Genomic DNA, 16,130 nt, shown 5'->3' with positions numbered 1-16,130 from the left:
TTGCTACTAGGATTTTAATGCCATAATTACTGTCTGTACTGTAATTAGTTTTTGAGTAATTATATTATTCCCTTCAGAGTAAGCAAAATTTTCATAGAAATGACCAATATTCAGGAGTAATTAAAGCATCACAGTTGACGTAAAACTGATATCCACACATGGCATACAGAACCAATATCATCCCTTTGTAGATACAAAAATGCTGTGTATTCAAGTCTGAACTATTGTACTGAAAGTTGTCAACCTATTTAAAAAGAGAGGGAGATATACACAGTATATACTCAATAAATATCTGTTAGATGAATAAGATACACTTTATACAGAGATAAAATAATGTTGATTTTTAAATGAAGATTACTATTGTTATTATAGTCAGAGATGGCTATTCACTGATATTTCTTCTTGTGACAGTAATATACAAATTTCAGTCAAATCATCATCTGAGGGTTCACAGTGTTTACATTTTAAGAGACTTTTTTTTCTTTCATCACAATCATTTATATGGCCTATTAACAACCACCACTATAAGGCCAAAAGTAATAGAGAAAGATTCTATAATAAAACAAAGAATTACAGTTGTAATCATACCGTTGCTGGAATAATATCTGAGTTATACACATTATCTCCATTTCTCAAGGCTTTCTGTACCTCATGGATGTGATTTTTAATATCATTTACAGTTGGAAAAAAGGATAAGTTATGTCTTTCAGGCACCTCATCAGGTTTAAATAGTTCTCTTTCCACAAATTTTCTGTGGAGAGCATAAAACAAAATAAAAACATAAATAATCTAGCAATATACTTCAGATAAAATGAGAAAAAGGTTCTTTTTTAGCATAAACTTCTGTAAAGCATGGTTTATAGCTTTATAATTTATATTTTTCCAGTTTAAATTTTTTTACACATTAAATCAAAGAAATCATATGGATTAAAAAATGTAGTATTTTCATTAAACACCTATGTATCTTAGAGTGAGCTTTGACATTTTTATGAATTTTTAAAAGAATCACTATTTTCAGTTTAGGCATAATATGTTTTGAATGCTAATGATGTCAAGCAGTGTACTAAACATTTGACATCAAGGATCTCCATTAATGCTTACTATAATCCTGTGAAGAAAGTGCAATTATCATTCTCACTTTACAGATGAGGGAACTGAGGGCTGCTGACATTAAATAATTTGCCAAAGCTATACATCTAGCCAGTAAGTAAGAAAGCTTGGGCCTACATCATCTTACACTGTTGCCAAAAGGCATCACTTACTATATAAAATGTGATCTGCTCCAATTTTATAAGTAGATAAAAGAGAGTTTAGAAATAGAAGACAGCACTGACATATAAATGTATACAAATACATAAAAGAAATGATAAAGTCCATTAAGATACAAAACAGATGAACACAAAGGAAAGGAAGCAAAAATAATATAAAAACAGAGAGGGGGAAGAGACTCTTAAATATGGAGAACAAACAGAGGGTTACTGGAGAGGTTGTGGGAGGGGGGGATGGGCTAAATGGGTAAGGGGCATTAAGAAATTTACTCCTGAAATCATTATTGCACTATATGCTAACTAACTTGGATGTAAATTAAAAAAATAAATTAAATAAAATGGAAAAAAAAAGAAATGGTAAAGTGCAGTATTTATATGCTTTGTGCATTACATTCTATAGACCATACTGCAGAGCTGTATTATACCTCTGTTCTTAAGATTCAAGTTTAGTAAATAATGTATGGTTTTACCAAATTTGGGGTCTGTTCTAACAATGCCCCAATGAAAATGAATATAAATGTCTAAGAAAGTTGTTAAATAGGAAAAATCATATATTAATTAAGAAATAATCCTAGGAAATACTCACTGTGTTGTTCAGATCAGACTACTGTAACTAGTTATAACTACACTATAACTAGTAGGAATAAGGCCAGGAAGAAATATCAGAAATCATGGTAAAGAGCACAGGCTGTAGAATTAGATCTAGATTTCAGTTCTGCCTCTACCTCTTAAGCCAGTTATTTAACCACTCATAGTGTCCATTTTCTCATGTGAAGAATGGAGGTAAATATATCAACTTTATAAAGTTGCAGGAATAAATGAGATCGTGCATATAAAGTACATACAATATCTGTTGCATACATAGTAAGCGCCACATAATAATTATTGTATCTTGAGTATCAATGACATTGGACCAGAGTGCTACATATAATTTAATGATACAAAGATCTATGTACTTAAATGAATATTGCTTTATAACTTCCGTTAATAAAATGCTTTCTAGTAAAAAAAAAAAAAAAAGAACTATCCATGTTCTTTTGTTGTAATACATTTAATTGCATTTCAAATAGCTTAAATAAGTATCTTGGCCTAGGTTTTAAAATCTTTGGTTCTACAAAGGTTTTTTTTAAAGGTATTTATTATATAATTCAATTTATATATCATTCAGAAATAGTCCAATTTGTTAAATCTGATTATGGAATATTTTAAATGAGTAATTTGAATCATTACTCATGGCTTGCCAAAGATCTGCTACAAAATGATCAGTTCATAATAAGATTATTTTAATAAATTAATAAATTATAATCCTTATCTACTCTGATAGCATACATCCTGGAAAATGTCTATGATAATAAAAGTGTTATTATTTTTTTACTTTTTTAATGTTTATTTATTTTGAGAGAGAGCGAAAGCATGCATGCATGTATGTGGGAGAGGGACAGAGAGAGAGAGAGGGAGAGAGAATCCTAAGCAGGCTCCACACTCAATGCAGAGACCAATGCAGGGCTCAATCCCACGACTGTGAGATCATGACCTGAGCTGAAATCAAGAGTTGGACACTTAACGAACTGAGCCACCCAGGCACCCTGGTAAGTGTATTATTTAAACCAACAAACAAAAATGAAAAATGTAAAAGAACAATTTGTTTTTACCATACCTTAGCTGTTTCCTTACTGCATACACTTGTTCTATTCCTTGTGACACTAATTCTTGAATCTTATGTGCTACTTGAGGATGTAGACGTGAGGGTAATGCGCAATTTTCATCCCTAATTGCAGTTTCCTCTTCTTCAAGAGAAGGCACAGGAAAAGGGGAAGGTGACAAAGCAAGGCAGGAAGTTTCTAACTCGTGATACTGATGAGCTTGCTTTGTAGGTAACTGTACATACCATCTGAGAAGTGGAAATATTTAAAATTATGCTATTAAACAAAGGCACGGATCATAGTTACTTATGTTAAACCTCATCAAGAAAAAGAATAACCTTTTAAGAAAAGATTATATGATATCATATTAAATGAATATAATTAGCAATTTAAAACTAATAAATAAATCTTAAAATGTCCTCTGCTTGTTCTAAGTTGGCTCTATACTCAATTAAATAAAAATCTTTATGAACCTTTATAGACTTTTACTCTGGCCTTAAAGTAAAGGAGGGGTATAGGAGTTAAATATATATGAAAATCATATTTTAAATTTCATGTTCCAGAATTCAAGCTGTATTACAAAGCTGTAATCATCAAGACAGTATGGTACTGGCACAAAAACAGACACTCAGATCAATGGAACAGAATAGAGAAGCCAGAAATGGACGCACAAATGTATGGCCAACTAATCTTTGACAAAGCAGGAAAGAATATCCAATGGAATAAAGATAGTCTCTTTAGCAAGTGGTGCTGGGAAAACTGGACAGCAACACGTAGAAGAATGAAACTGGACAACTTTCATACACCATACACAAAAATAAATTCAAAATGGATGAAAGACCTAAATGTTAGACAGGAAATCATCAAAACGTTAAAGGAGAAAAGAGGCAGCAACTTCTTTGACCTCAGCTACAGCAACATCTTACTTGACATGTCTCCAAAGGCAAGGGAAACAAAAGCAAAAATGAACTACTGGGACCTCATCAAGATAAAAAGCTTCTGCACAGCAAAGGAAACAACAAAACTAAAAGGCAACTGACAGAATGGGAGAAGATATTTGCAAACGACATATCAGATAAAGGGTTAGTATCCAAAATCTATAAAGAACCTATCAAATTCAACACCCAAAAAACAATCCAGTGAAGAAATGGGCAAAAGACATGGATAGATACTTCTCCAAAGAAGACATCAGATAGCCAACTGACACATGAAAAAATGCTCAACATCACTCGTCATCAGGGAAATACAACTCAAAACCACAATGGCTAACATTAACCGCTCAGGCAACAAGAGATGTTGGTGAGGATGTGGAAGAAGAGGATCTCTTTTGCACTGCTGGTGGAAATGCAAACTGATGCGGCCAGTCTAGAAAACAGTATGGAGTTTCCTCAAAAAATTAAAAATAGAAATACCCTATAACTCAGCAATTTCACTACTAGGTATTTATCCAAGGGATACCAGTATGCTGTTTCGAAGGGACACATGCACCCCAATGTTTATAGCAGCGCTATCAGTAGCCAAAGTATGGAAAGAGCCCAAATGTCCATGGATGGATAAAGAAGATGTGGTATATATATACAATGGAGTATTACTCAGCAATCAAAAAGAATGAAATCTTGCCAATTGCAACTACTGGATGGAACTGGAGGGCATTATGCTAAGCGAAATTAGTCAGAGAAAGACAAATATATGACTTCACTCATATGAGGACTTTAAGATACAAAACAGATGAACTAAGGGAAGGGAAGCAAAAATAATATAAAAACAGGGAGGGGGACAAAATGTAAGAGACTCTTAAATACGGAGAACAGAGGGTTACTGGAGGGGTTGTAGGAGTGGGGATGGGCTAAATAGGTAAGGGACATTAAGGAATCTACTCCTGAAATCATTGTTGCACTATATGCTAACTAACTTGGATGTAAATTTAAAAAATAAATTAAAAAAAAAAAGCCAGCTCTGAAACATGATAAAAAAATTTTCATGTTACGTAAATTTTACCTCAAAATAACAAGACTTTTAAAGTCATCATCTTTTATTTATTTGTGCATTTAAAGTGTGTATATTTATTTTGAGAAAAAGAGAACAAGTGAGGGAGGGGCAAAGACAGAGGGGGACAGAGGATCCAAAGTGAGTTCTTTGCTGACAGCAGAGAGGCCCATGTGGACTCAAACCCACAAACTGTGAGATCATAACCTGAGCCAAAGTCAGACACTCAACTGACAGAGCAGCCAGGCACCCCTAAAGTCATCATCTTTTAAATTGTGTATTTTCCCATTTTCCTATTTTGTCCCCAAATTATAACTTCTGTGTTCCACCTATAATCTGTCTAAACAAAGAGTGGCTATAATTCAGTGCCTATTGAGTTATGTGGGAGAATCTTCTCTGACAGGAACTCAATAAACTGCCTCTAACAGCACCCCATCTCCAATTGCCCCAATGAGCAAGAGAATTAACTAGAAGATGAATACAGATCTTTCATACAGCAGTGCAGTGCCCAAAAAACAGATGCTAGGAAAATGAAATGATCTGGTAGGATACTGTTTTAATTGATACTTTTGTACAAAGTGCTTGCAATGATTGATATTGCATGAAACGGAGCCTACTTAAAAATTATATGCAATGTTCTCTAACCTGGATGATCTAATTATTGACTACTCATTTTCTATACATCTGAAAGTTTTTCTAAAGTTCACACAAAAACTATATTCCGTATATTTAATCCCACTGCATTACTGTAAATTCTTCACCTAGACTGAATATGACGGAAAGAAGGAAGGCTAATATTTCTTCTTATATAAAACCTGAAGCCCAAAAAGTACAAAATGGAATTATATGTAGGGCTTAGAATTAATTTCTGGCTGTCATAGATAATCAAAGATGGGTAAAAAAAATACATACAGGTGACTGCAAGTTCGGTTCCAATGAAGTGTCAGAAACAAAGTGTGAAATACATAATGATATGTGTTATTAAACCTGTATTTGTCATTTTGGGGAAAAACTTCCATATGGTATATGCAATTCTTTGGTCAGCATCATCCAAACATTTGGCTGATAAACTCAATGGCTTATACAGCAACAAACTGCTTTAATACCTAGGAAATCACTAGTGAGACATGTCCCTTATAAAAACCTTTTCTTAATGAAATAATTAGAAAACATAATTATAGTTTCTCTTACAGCAAAAAAAAATCTTGTAAATGGAGCTAATTTGTAAAAATAAAAAAAAAATGATATAAATGTCATACCTAAGAACACCACCAGCATCTACCAAATTCTTCTTTAGCATGTTAAAGGCTTTTTCCTGCTCCATTCGGATTATTTTCTTGTCAATTTTGGGGTCTGTAGGAACTCTATATTCAGGAAACTTCTGTACCTTTTTAATGTAAATCCTTTTTATAAAAAAAGAAGAATTTGTTTCATTATATTATAATCTTAAGAAAATCTAACTTATCAAGCAAAAGTTTAAGTATTAAACTTTTAAAAAATTAAATTAGAAAGCATTCAGAGGATTATGTTGAAAAATAAGCCATATTTCAGTGCATAATACTTAGCAAATGAACAATACTCATGATGTCAATAAGAGTATCTGAATATTTATGGATAGTAATTTTGTTTCTGGATTTCCCTCTTCTCAATTCTTCTGAAAGCCATAAAAAACTCCTGCCTGGGAGTTCCAGGAGGGTGCTGGGAGAGGTGGGGGCGGTGGCGGCAGCAGCAGCTGGAGGATGAATACGGGGCATTTCTCCACGTGGTATCCACCGTTCTGAAGCCTTACCATCAAGTGTGTCTTCTTCCACTTCCTCAGAATGTGAAGGATTATTTACTCCATGATGGAACTCTGGTGGTTTCAGGAAGAGAAGATCCGCCAACACATTCTCAGCCAGTGATGACGAGGCAGAAGAAATGTAGTGGTCGGATGATGAGAACATGGCTATGCTTATGGCACCAGAATTTCCCAAGTTTACCACTAAAGTCCATGAAGCTATGGATTCCCCAGGGTGAGGGGTGGGGGTGGGGTGAGGGTGAGGTGGGGGTGGAGGCAGTGTATTTCCTAGGCTTAACTGGAGTGCTCCAAGGGATGCAAACTGGATAGCAATGAACAGTTCTCTGAAATGTAAAACATTCAGTGACAACTTTCCATTGTTCAAGAGTTCTGATTTCATCATTCTTGACTTCATTCAACCATTTATTCATTGCACTGATGATTCTCCAGATCCTCGTACAGAATATGAACTTGTTCTTCAACAATGGTGTGAATTAATTTCTGGGGCTGAGTTCTGATGTTTTGTTAAGGAAAACAAGCTTACTGGTATTTTTCAAAGGGACTATACACAATACTATGATCATATTTCTAAACAAAAGAAAAAGATTTGCAGGTGCATACAAGAGTTTTCCAAGAAACACAGTATTAATTCTTAAATGAAGACTTTGTGTTGGATGTATCTAGAAACAGCAGTGGGAAGGTGTAGCTGATTGATTTTAATCCATTTGGTGAAGTTAACTGATTCACTGCTGTGTACTTGGGAAGAGCTGATATCTGGGAGAAACTTAAAAGGTGATTTTAGTGAAAGAGATGCCCTGGAGCAGGATTCTCCAGCTTTCAGCTGCACAAATAGTGAAGTAACAGTTCAACCCAGTCCCTATCTGAGTAACCAACTTCCCAAGGACTTTGTAGACCCGAACACTGGGGAGAATGCTCACAAACTCATAGATTTTCTTAAACTGAAAAGAAATCAGCAAAAGTCTAACTGATTAGAGCACCAGAGTTCAAGTCTGAGGTAAAAAGGAACCACCTTGGCATCAAGAGGCTGCTCTGAGCTCACAACCTCCTCTTACCCCATTCTGTCAGGGTGGGAGGCAGGGTAAAATCAATAGCTTTTTATATCCATGTATATTAAGCTAGAAAAAATGGAGGGACTTTGCTACTTGTAAAAATAAATAATAAATAGATCTTAAGCATAAAAATAAAACAAAAACTCATGCCTGGATTATTTTAATAGCCTCCTTCTGGTCCTCTGGGCCTTGTTCCTTAAACCCACTTGATATATCAATGCTACAATAATTGCTCACATTTGTAGTTCTCTCTTGAAGAATTTATCTGCTCTTTAATCAAGTACATATGTCTTGGCAGCATTCAAGGCATTCCATATGACTCTACCTTATTCACCTAATCTTACTTTCAAGTACTTCAAACATAAAATTGCTTTTTCTGTGAAGCTTATCATTTCAATGTTCCTTCTCTGATACCAAAAATAAAATCACACCATATCTTTATTTATAGAATGCTCCTGGTCTACAAACAATTATCTTCTCTCTAATTCTCTACCTACCCAAATTCAATCTAAACTTCAGCATCCAGGTTAATTTGTACTTTTCCTGCTAATGAGTTTGCATGGATATATTTCTTCTCTGATGAGTTAGCTAATTGACACATTTGGTACTATATACTATACTATTATGTTCTCCAATACTTTTTTTGTTTGTTTGTTTGTTTTAATGTTTATTTAATTTTGAGAGAGAGGGACAGAGTGTGAGTGGGGGAGGGGCAGAGAGAGAGGGAGACACAATATGAAGCTGGCTCCAGGCTCTAAGCTGTTAGCATAGAGCCCGATGTGGGGCTCGAACTCATGAAATAGTGACCTGAGCCGAAGTCGGACACTTAACCACCTGAGCCACCCGTGTGCCCCTCCCACAGTTTTCTGTTTCCTGAGGTACCCCAACAATATTTTAAGTTTCCCAAGAGTAAGCGAAATCTTAAGATCTTTCAGTCTCCTTCCTTCCCAATGTATTGCTGAGCATGGAGTAGATACTGAAAAAGTACTTGTAGAATGACAGAGAATAAAATTATTTCTTTATACACAGAGATTTTCTCTTAAGTTATACCTGAGATTTTTATACTGCTTATATTTAAAAGCAGTTGAAAGTTTTGTTTCACAGTCAGGTTTAAATATTGCCTAAAGTTAACATTACCAGATTAAATATGAAAAGTCTTCTGAACTGGCTTTAAAAATTTCTTGAGAATGCAGAGGTTTGTGTATGACATGTGATAATGAAATAAAATGTTCCAAAGATCAACTAAACCCTGCCTTTATATGTTATCTTTTTAAATTTTATTTATTTGATAATTTAAAAATTTCAATGTCTGAAAAAGAAATATTAGAAAAGAACATAATAAAAACCTTTTATTGCTTCAAATTTTTCACTCTCACCCAGAGCAATGGCCAGTCTGTAGTCTTATTCTATTTAAAATGTACTGTGTTGATTTTGTACATTGTTGGTATGAATGTAATTCGTAAAATTTCTCTAAAGAACAACTTTCTTTACAATACCTGTCAACATTTAAAAGAATATAACCTTTGCTCTAGCAATTTCATTTCAAGAAATTTATTCTACTGGTATTCTTGCACAAGTATACAAACAGGCATAATGTTATACTGCAGTTTTATATACAATAATAAAGAATACTTTTCAGAGCCTACATGTCCATCATCAGAGGACTAATTTTGTAAATGACAATTCATCCATAAATGTAATATTGTATGGCTACTGAAAGAATCATGAAACTAACATAATGGTATCTGTCAGTTGTATTTCAATTTTTAAAATAAATAAATACTGGGGTGCCTGGGTGGCTCAGTCGGTTAAGTGTCCGACTTCGGCTCAGGTCATGATCTCATGGTCCGTGAGTTCAAGCCCCATGTCGGGCTCTGTGCGGACAGCTCAGAGCCTGGAGCCTGCTTCGGATTCTGTGTCTCCCTCTCTCTCTGACCCTCCCCCGTTCATGCTCTGTCTCTCTGTGTCTCAAAAATAAATAAACAATGGGGCGCCTGGGTGGCTCAGTCGGTTGAGTGTCCGACTTCAGCTCAGGTCACGATCTCACGGTCCGTGAGTTTGAGCCCTGTGGCGGGCTCTGGGCTGATGGCTCAGAGCCTGGAGCCTGCTTCCGATTCTGTGTCTCCCTCTCTCTCTGCCCCTCCCCCGTTCATGCTCTGTCTCTGTCTCAAAAATAAATAAACGTTAAAAAAAAATTAAAAAAAAATTAACATTAAAAAAATTAAAATAAATAAATAAAAGGAAGGAATCAGTTCGTTTTTATGTACAAATATGGAGGCAGCTTTGAGACACACTGGGAATGAAATAACAAAAAACAAAGCATAGAGTAGTATATGTCATTGCATCCACACTAGTATGAGGCAAAACAGTTGTGCAGTAAATAACCATAATAGGTATTCAGAATGGAAATAAAGCAATGTGAATTCACAGCAGGAAAGAATGTACACAACTACCTAACTTTAAGGAAAGAAAATATTATAAGTTTTACTGAGATTTCAACATTTTTGAGTGTAAAGGAGGATATATATGTATGCATATACACAGAATATCTTTGGAGGGTTACACAAGAAACTGTTAAGAGTTGTTGCCTTAAAAAGAGACATAGGGTTAAGGATAAAAGGAAACTTAGGTTTCACTGTGTACTTTTTGGCACTGTTTAAACTTAATAGAAATGTGTCTATTAGCTATTAAAAATGAAATATTTAAAAAAAGGAAATAAAAAAAAATAAAGCTTACCGGGCTGGACAAGTGGCTTTGTAGAGCTGACAAGACCTGCTTTCCTGTTCACTGATTTTTTTTAACTGGAAACCTTTTCTCCTTGGCCCATACTGACACTCCATTACCACGGCTCTACTCCCTGTAGGCCAAAACCAACTATTGATATTAATTGAAGTATCCATCTGTTCTGGACACTAGAATAAAAATAACTTAGTGGTGGCAATGTCAAAATTTACACTTTCGATTACGCAACTTTAAGGAAAGAAAACATCAGTAAGTCTTACTAAGATGTATAAACATAAAAATAAGAGTTTGTTATAATATTTACCAAATGTACATTATGGTAAAGAAATTTGATAATACCACATTTACTGAATGTTAACTGATATTTACATACATATAATTTTTAATAATAAAATTTGCCACCTTATAAGTAGAAATCAGTAAAAGTTACATTTGTTAGTAAATATTGTCATTTAAAGTTTTATTTCATTTTATAACTATTTATTTCCTTATTTCTATTTGTACTATTAGAATACAGTAGTCCCCCCTTATCTGCGGGGGATATGTTCCAAGACCCACAGTGAATGCCTGAAATGATGGACAGTACTAAACCCTATATAAACTATGCTTTTTCCTATACATATATGCCTATGATAAAGTTTAATTAATAACCTAAGGCACAGTAACAGATTACAATAACTAATAAAATAGAACAATTATAACAATATACTGTCATAAAAGTTATATGAATGGGGTTTCTCTCTCAAAATAATTTATTGTACTGTACTCACCCTTCTTCTTCTTGTGATGATGTGAGATGATAAAATGCCTATGTGATGAGATGAAGTGAGGTGAATGACGTAGGCATTGTGATGTAGCATTAGGCTACTACTGACCTTCTGACAAAACGTCAGGAGGATCATCTGCTTCCAGACTGAGGTTGAGAACAGGCAACTGAAACCTTGGAAAGTGAAACTGCGGATAAGGGGGGACTACAATAATGTAATAACCAGCCTATAATATGGCCCCCAATGATCCCTATTTTCCTAGTACTCATGTCCTTGTGTAATTCCCTCCCCTTGAGCATGGGCTAGACTTATTAACTTACTTCTAATGAACATGGCAGAAGTGACAAGATGCTATTTTTGATACTAGGTTATAAAAAGACTGTGACTTCCATCCTGGGTACTCTCTTGCTCTTGCTTGGATTGCTCTCTCTGGGCGAAATCAGCTGTCTGTGGTGAGGCAGCTCTGTGGAGACACCCATGTGGCAAGGAATAAGCCACATGAGTGAGCTTGAAAGCACATTCTGCCCCAGCCAAGTGGTGAGATGACTGCAGCTCCAACCAACACCTTAAGAGCAAGCAGTCTTGTGACAGAACCTGAGGCAGAACTACCTTGCTAAGCAGCTCTTGGATTCCTGACCCAGAGGAACAATGAGATAAATGTTTGTTGTTTTCAGCCATCAGGTTTTGGGTAATTTGTTACATAGCAAAAGAATACAAATAAGTGGATGTGAAAACTATAAAGTTTATGACTTTAAGTCAAATATCCAGTTCCATGTAGAGTATAGCAGAGCACAGCAAACTTTTCAAATTTAAAATAAAAAACACCAGTCATAAATAAAAGTGTTGAAAAAGCTGACATGAATTAAAAATTAAAATTTTTTAATTTAAAAGACACCATAAAGGTAAAAAAGTTTAAAAAACAGTATTTTACAACACATATAACAAAGAATATGCAGAATATAAAGAACTACAAATAAGCTTTAAAACTAAAGAACCAGGGGCGCCCTGGTGGCTCAGTCGGTTGAGCGTCCGATTTCGGCTCAGGTCATGATCTTGCTGTCAGTGAGTTTGAGCCCGCGCCGGGCTCTGTGCTGACAGCTCAGAGCCTAGAGCCTGTTTCAGATTCTGTGTCTCCCTCTCTCTCTGCCCTCCCCCACTCATGCTCTGTCTCTCTGTCTCTCTGTCTCTCTCTCTCTCTCTCTCTGTCAATAATAAATACTAAAAAATTTTTTAAAAATAAAAATAAAGAACCAAACAGAATAATGGGCAGACTATTAATAGGTAATTCAGAAAGAAAAAATAAGATATTAAATGAACAAATAAAAAGATGTTCAACTTTACTACTAAATATGGAAATGCAAATGAAAGCAATAGTAAAATACCATCTCACACTCTTTGGATTGGCAAAAAAAAATTTTAACAATACTCTAAAATAACTGAACCCACTGATCAATCTTAACATCACAAAAAGGTGTTGCACATAGATAGCAATAAGAAGTACACAGCACACCTATGAAGCATTTTTGTACAATACTTTAATGGAGATTAAATCCTCATTTAATCAAGCCTCTAGATCTAATAGTTCACTGGAAATAGAGGAGATTTAAAAAAAAAACATGCTAAACTACATCACAGAGATGGGATCAGCAAAACTCAGAATATGACAAACTCTACAGGAGGAACTCCCTGGGGGAAAAGAGAAAATAAATTTTTAGATGGAAAATTTAAGAGATAAATTAACACAAATGTGATCTGTGAACTCTGGAAGTGAATTTGAACAAACCTAGGGAAAAAGAATTCTTAGATAAGTAAAGAAATGTGAACTTTGGACATTCTATGACACTAAGAAATTAGTTAATTCTTTTAAAGTGTTAATAATGTAACTTCACTTAACATATGCATGTGTATAAAGAGTCCTTATCTTTTAGAGATATATACTTTAGCATATAATATATACTTTAGTAATTACACATAAAACAATGGGATATCTGGAATTTGCTGGAAAATCATCTTGGAGGTAGGAATGAAGAAGGGGGATATAAATGAGACAAGATTGACCGTATGCTAAGTGTTGTTGAAGCTAGATGATGAATACATGGAATCATGGGATTTCATATATTGTTATATATGTTATATATATCTTTCTATACATATATATATATGTGTGTATATATATGAGAAAATTTCCAGAATATATAAAGATTTTTAAAGTCCACAATGCTAAGTCATAAAGTGAATGAAGGAAAGGGAAATTTTCATACATTGTTGAAACAAGTAAAAATTGGTACAGGTCGTCATTCCCTCATGTACAATTCTGAAATAGAAAAAGTTCAGAAAACAAATTTTTTGGAACTCATTTGACCACAAAACCTGACCTGAATTTTACAAGGCTATTTCTGTTCTTTTGTTTATCCTTCCTAGTGTGACTATCCATAAAGTATTACTGTGTTTGATTATGTGATAGTGTCTATAGAATACTTGCTAGGACTATTCTGTAATAGTATCATGCTACATTCCAAAAATTCTGAAATACATGTGGCCAAAAAATTTTAGAGAGGAGACTTGGACCTGTACAGCCACTTTAGAGAACAACTTGAAATAATCTTGTAAAGGGCATACTTTACAACTCAGCATCTCCACTTTAAAGCATACACCATTATCTTATTTCCATCTTCTCAACAGAAAATGTACACTGTCAAGATTTGACTACAGCATTCTTTGTAATATTGAAAAGTTAGAAACATCTTAAATGATCATTAGTGGCATTATTTTTGATATTACTGGTGATATGCTGGAATGTTATATATTAGTTAAATTAAGGTCTATAAGTATCAATATGTACAGATTTCAAGAAATAAGGGTGGAAAAAAAAGAAATAAGTGAGTGAAAATTTACATAAGACTGTAGTTTACTATTTATGAATATTTAAAAGTATTCAAAACAATATATTATTATAAAGACAAACATGTATGGCAAAGTATACAAATATAGACTGGAAAGATACATACTAAATTTATGTGGTGGTTGCCTGTGGAGAGTTAACATGGGGATAAAATCTAGGGAGGGGGGAAATGTTGCATTTCTTTTATAAGATAGTGATGAAACCTGGGCAGAAGAGGTTACATTTATCTCATCTTCTTCTAAGTATCTTTTTTTTACCCTCAGAGGTCCAGGATAAGACTGCAACTCCTCCAGCTGACTCAGTATTCCCATAGTCCTGAAATAAATCACTTATTTTTATGTTCTTGGGAGTCTGACTAGTCCTAGGATAAATCTCTGGGAATTGTTTGAAACCCTACCACTTCAGGGGTACCTGGCTGGCTCAGTTGGTAGAGCATGTGACTTTTAATCTCGGGGTTGTAAGTTCGAGCCCTATGTTGGGTGTAAAGATGACTTAAAAATCTTAAAAAAAACAACCAAAACTCTACCACTTTAATACACACTAGCCTGGTATTTGAGAATACCATATGTAACACATCTGATGTTTGAGTATCTTACTCTTAGAATTCTGTTTAGTAACTCCAGATTGCATACAAATTCTATGTAGTAAGTCCAGAGTTACATAAAATGAACACATATTTGTCCCACAAGACAAATCAAGAGAAAGAAGAGAATATCTGAATTTCATAAAAAAAAAAATTCAACAGATACACATATTTAAAATAATAAAATTGCTATGTTAATGTTTTTATTTTCTATTTATCAATACATCTAAAGAAAGCATTATTTATTCTAACATAATACAATTTTATCATAAAAATAATTGGTTATATTTGTTTTATTTTTAGTTTAATATGCATTTTCATCAATTAACATTCAGCTGTCATCCACCAAAGTGAAAAATTTGGTAGAAAACTTTTAGGAAAACCACATTTTCACAGTGTATCATGGGTGTGCTGAAACTTTAAAAAAAATTTCTTTTAAAAAGTACCTGCATTGACAAATGGGATTCCATCATATGGAACATATTGAGATTTCCACATCAAGCGTGTAGCTGGCTTGGCTGGACTTGGAGATTGGCGGGTCCCCCAAACACTCTGAGTTTGCTGCTTGTGAAATGTTAGGACACTTTCTAATTCAGTTTCACTTACACAGTAGCCACGGTAAGAATCTCCAATTTTCTGCATATTATAGAAATTAAATAACAAAATTATTAGCAAATGTTTCACTGTACCAAAAATTTAATGAAGTGATTTTCCAAGATAAAAGACTCATCAGTTTTTAAAACAGAATGTCATTCTCCTGTCAGATCAATGGTGTATTACAACCAGTGTATCTGATCTGATTTCAAGTAAATATTCTCCAAGTATTTGTTAGAGAATATTATTTCAAACTCATGGTCATACCATCAGTATCAAAATCTTGTTTGAGAGAAATATCAGTTAGGGAGGACAGCTTGAAGAATACATTATGTATCCATTCTTCCATATATTTAAATTTTACCCTTAGATCCAACCAGATCAACACAAACTAGCCATGAAGTACTGGCTCCCTGTGGAGCTTCTTTTATTGAAATTAATCTTGACATGACACAAATATTTTTGAAAATCTATGAAAATTGTGATGTATCTCCCATATTGAAATGATATCAAAGAATTTGCTCATTATATCAAGATTCTTTTTTTTTTTTTTCAATGTTTATTTATTTTTTTGGGACAGAGAGAGACAGAGCATGAACGGGGGAGGGGCAGAGAGAGAGGGAGACACAGAATCGGAAACAGGCTCCAGGCTCTGAGCCATCAGCCCAGAGCCTGACGTGGGGCTCGAACTCCCGGACCGCGAGATCGTGACCTGGCTGAAGTCGGACGCTTAACCGACTGCGCCACCCAGGTGCCCCTCAAGATTCTTTTTATGAAGATCCTTCTCTGAAAGAAAAT

General features: G+C 34.4%; 1 protein-coding gene, 1 non-coding gene and 1 pseudogene across 3 annotated transcripts in view; 2 read left to right on the top strand and 1 right to left on the bottom strand.

Moving 5' to 3' along the window:
- Positions 1–16,130, bottom strand: part of CARF (calcium responsive transcription factor) — a 58,093-nt gene that overhangs the window by 12,246 nt on the left and 29,717 nt on the right. For both annotated transcript variants that reach the window (XM_030323603.1, XM_032594460.1), the window contains exons 9-13: positions 15,185–15,374; positions 10,481–10,601; positions 6,157–6,300; positions 2,926–3,159; positions 589–751 (exon numbers count right to left, since the gene is read on the bottom strand). In XM_030323603.1, the coding sequence (XP_030179463.1) occupies positions 589–751; positions 2,926–3,159; positions 6,157–6,300; positions 10,481–10,601; positions 15,185–15,374 (852 nt within the window). The remainder of the gene's footprint in view (positions 1–588; positions 752–2,925; positions 3,160–6,156; positions 6,301–10,480; positions 10,602–15,184; positions 15,375–16,130) is intronic.
- On the top strand, positions 6,637–7,724 carry LOC115521541 (annotated as a pseudogene).
- On the top strand, positions 14,565–14,637 carry TRNAK-UUU. Its single transcript has one exon. It is a non-coding gene; the product is annotated as a tRNA-Lys (tRNA).

Source organism: Lynx canadensis, chromosome C1, assembly GCF_007474595.2.
Source record: "Lynx canadensis isolate LIC74 chromosome C1, mLynCan4.pri.v2, whole genome shotgun sequence".
Classification (NCBI taxonomy): Eukaryota; Metazoa; Chordata; class Mammalia; order Carnivora; family Felidae; genus Lynx; species Lynx canadensis.
This window is presented reverse-complemented; position numbering and strand designations above follow the sequence as displayed.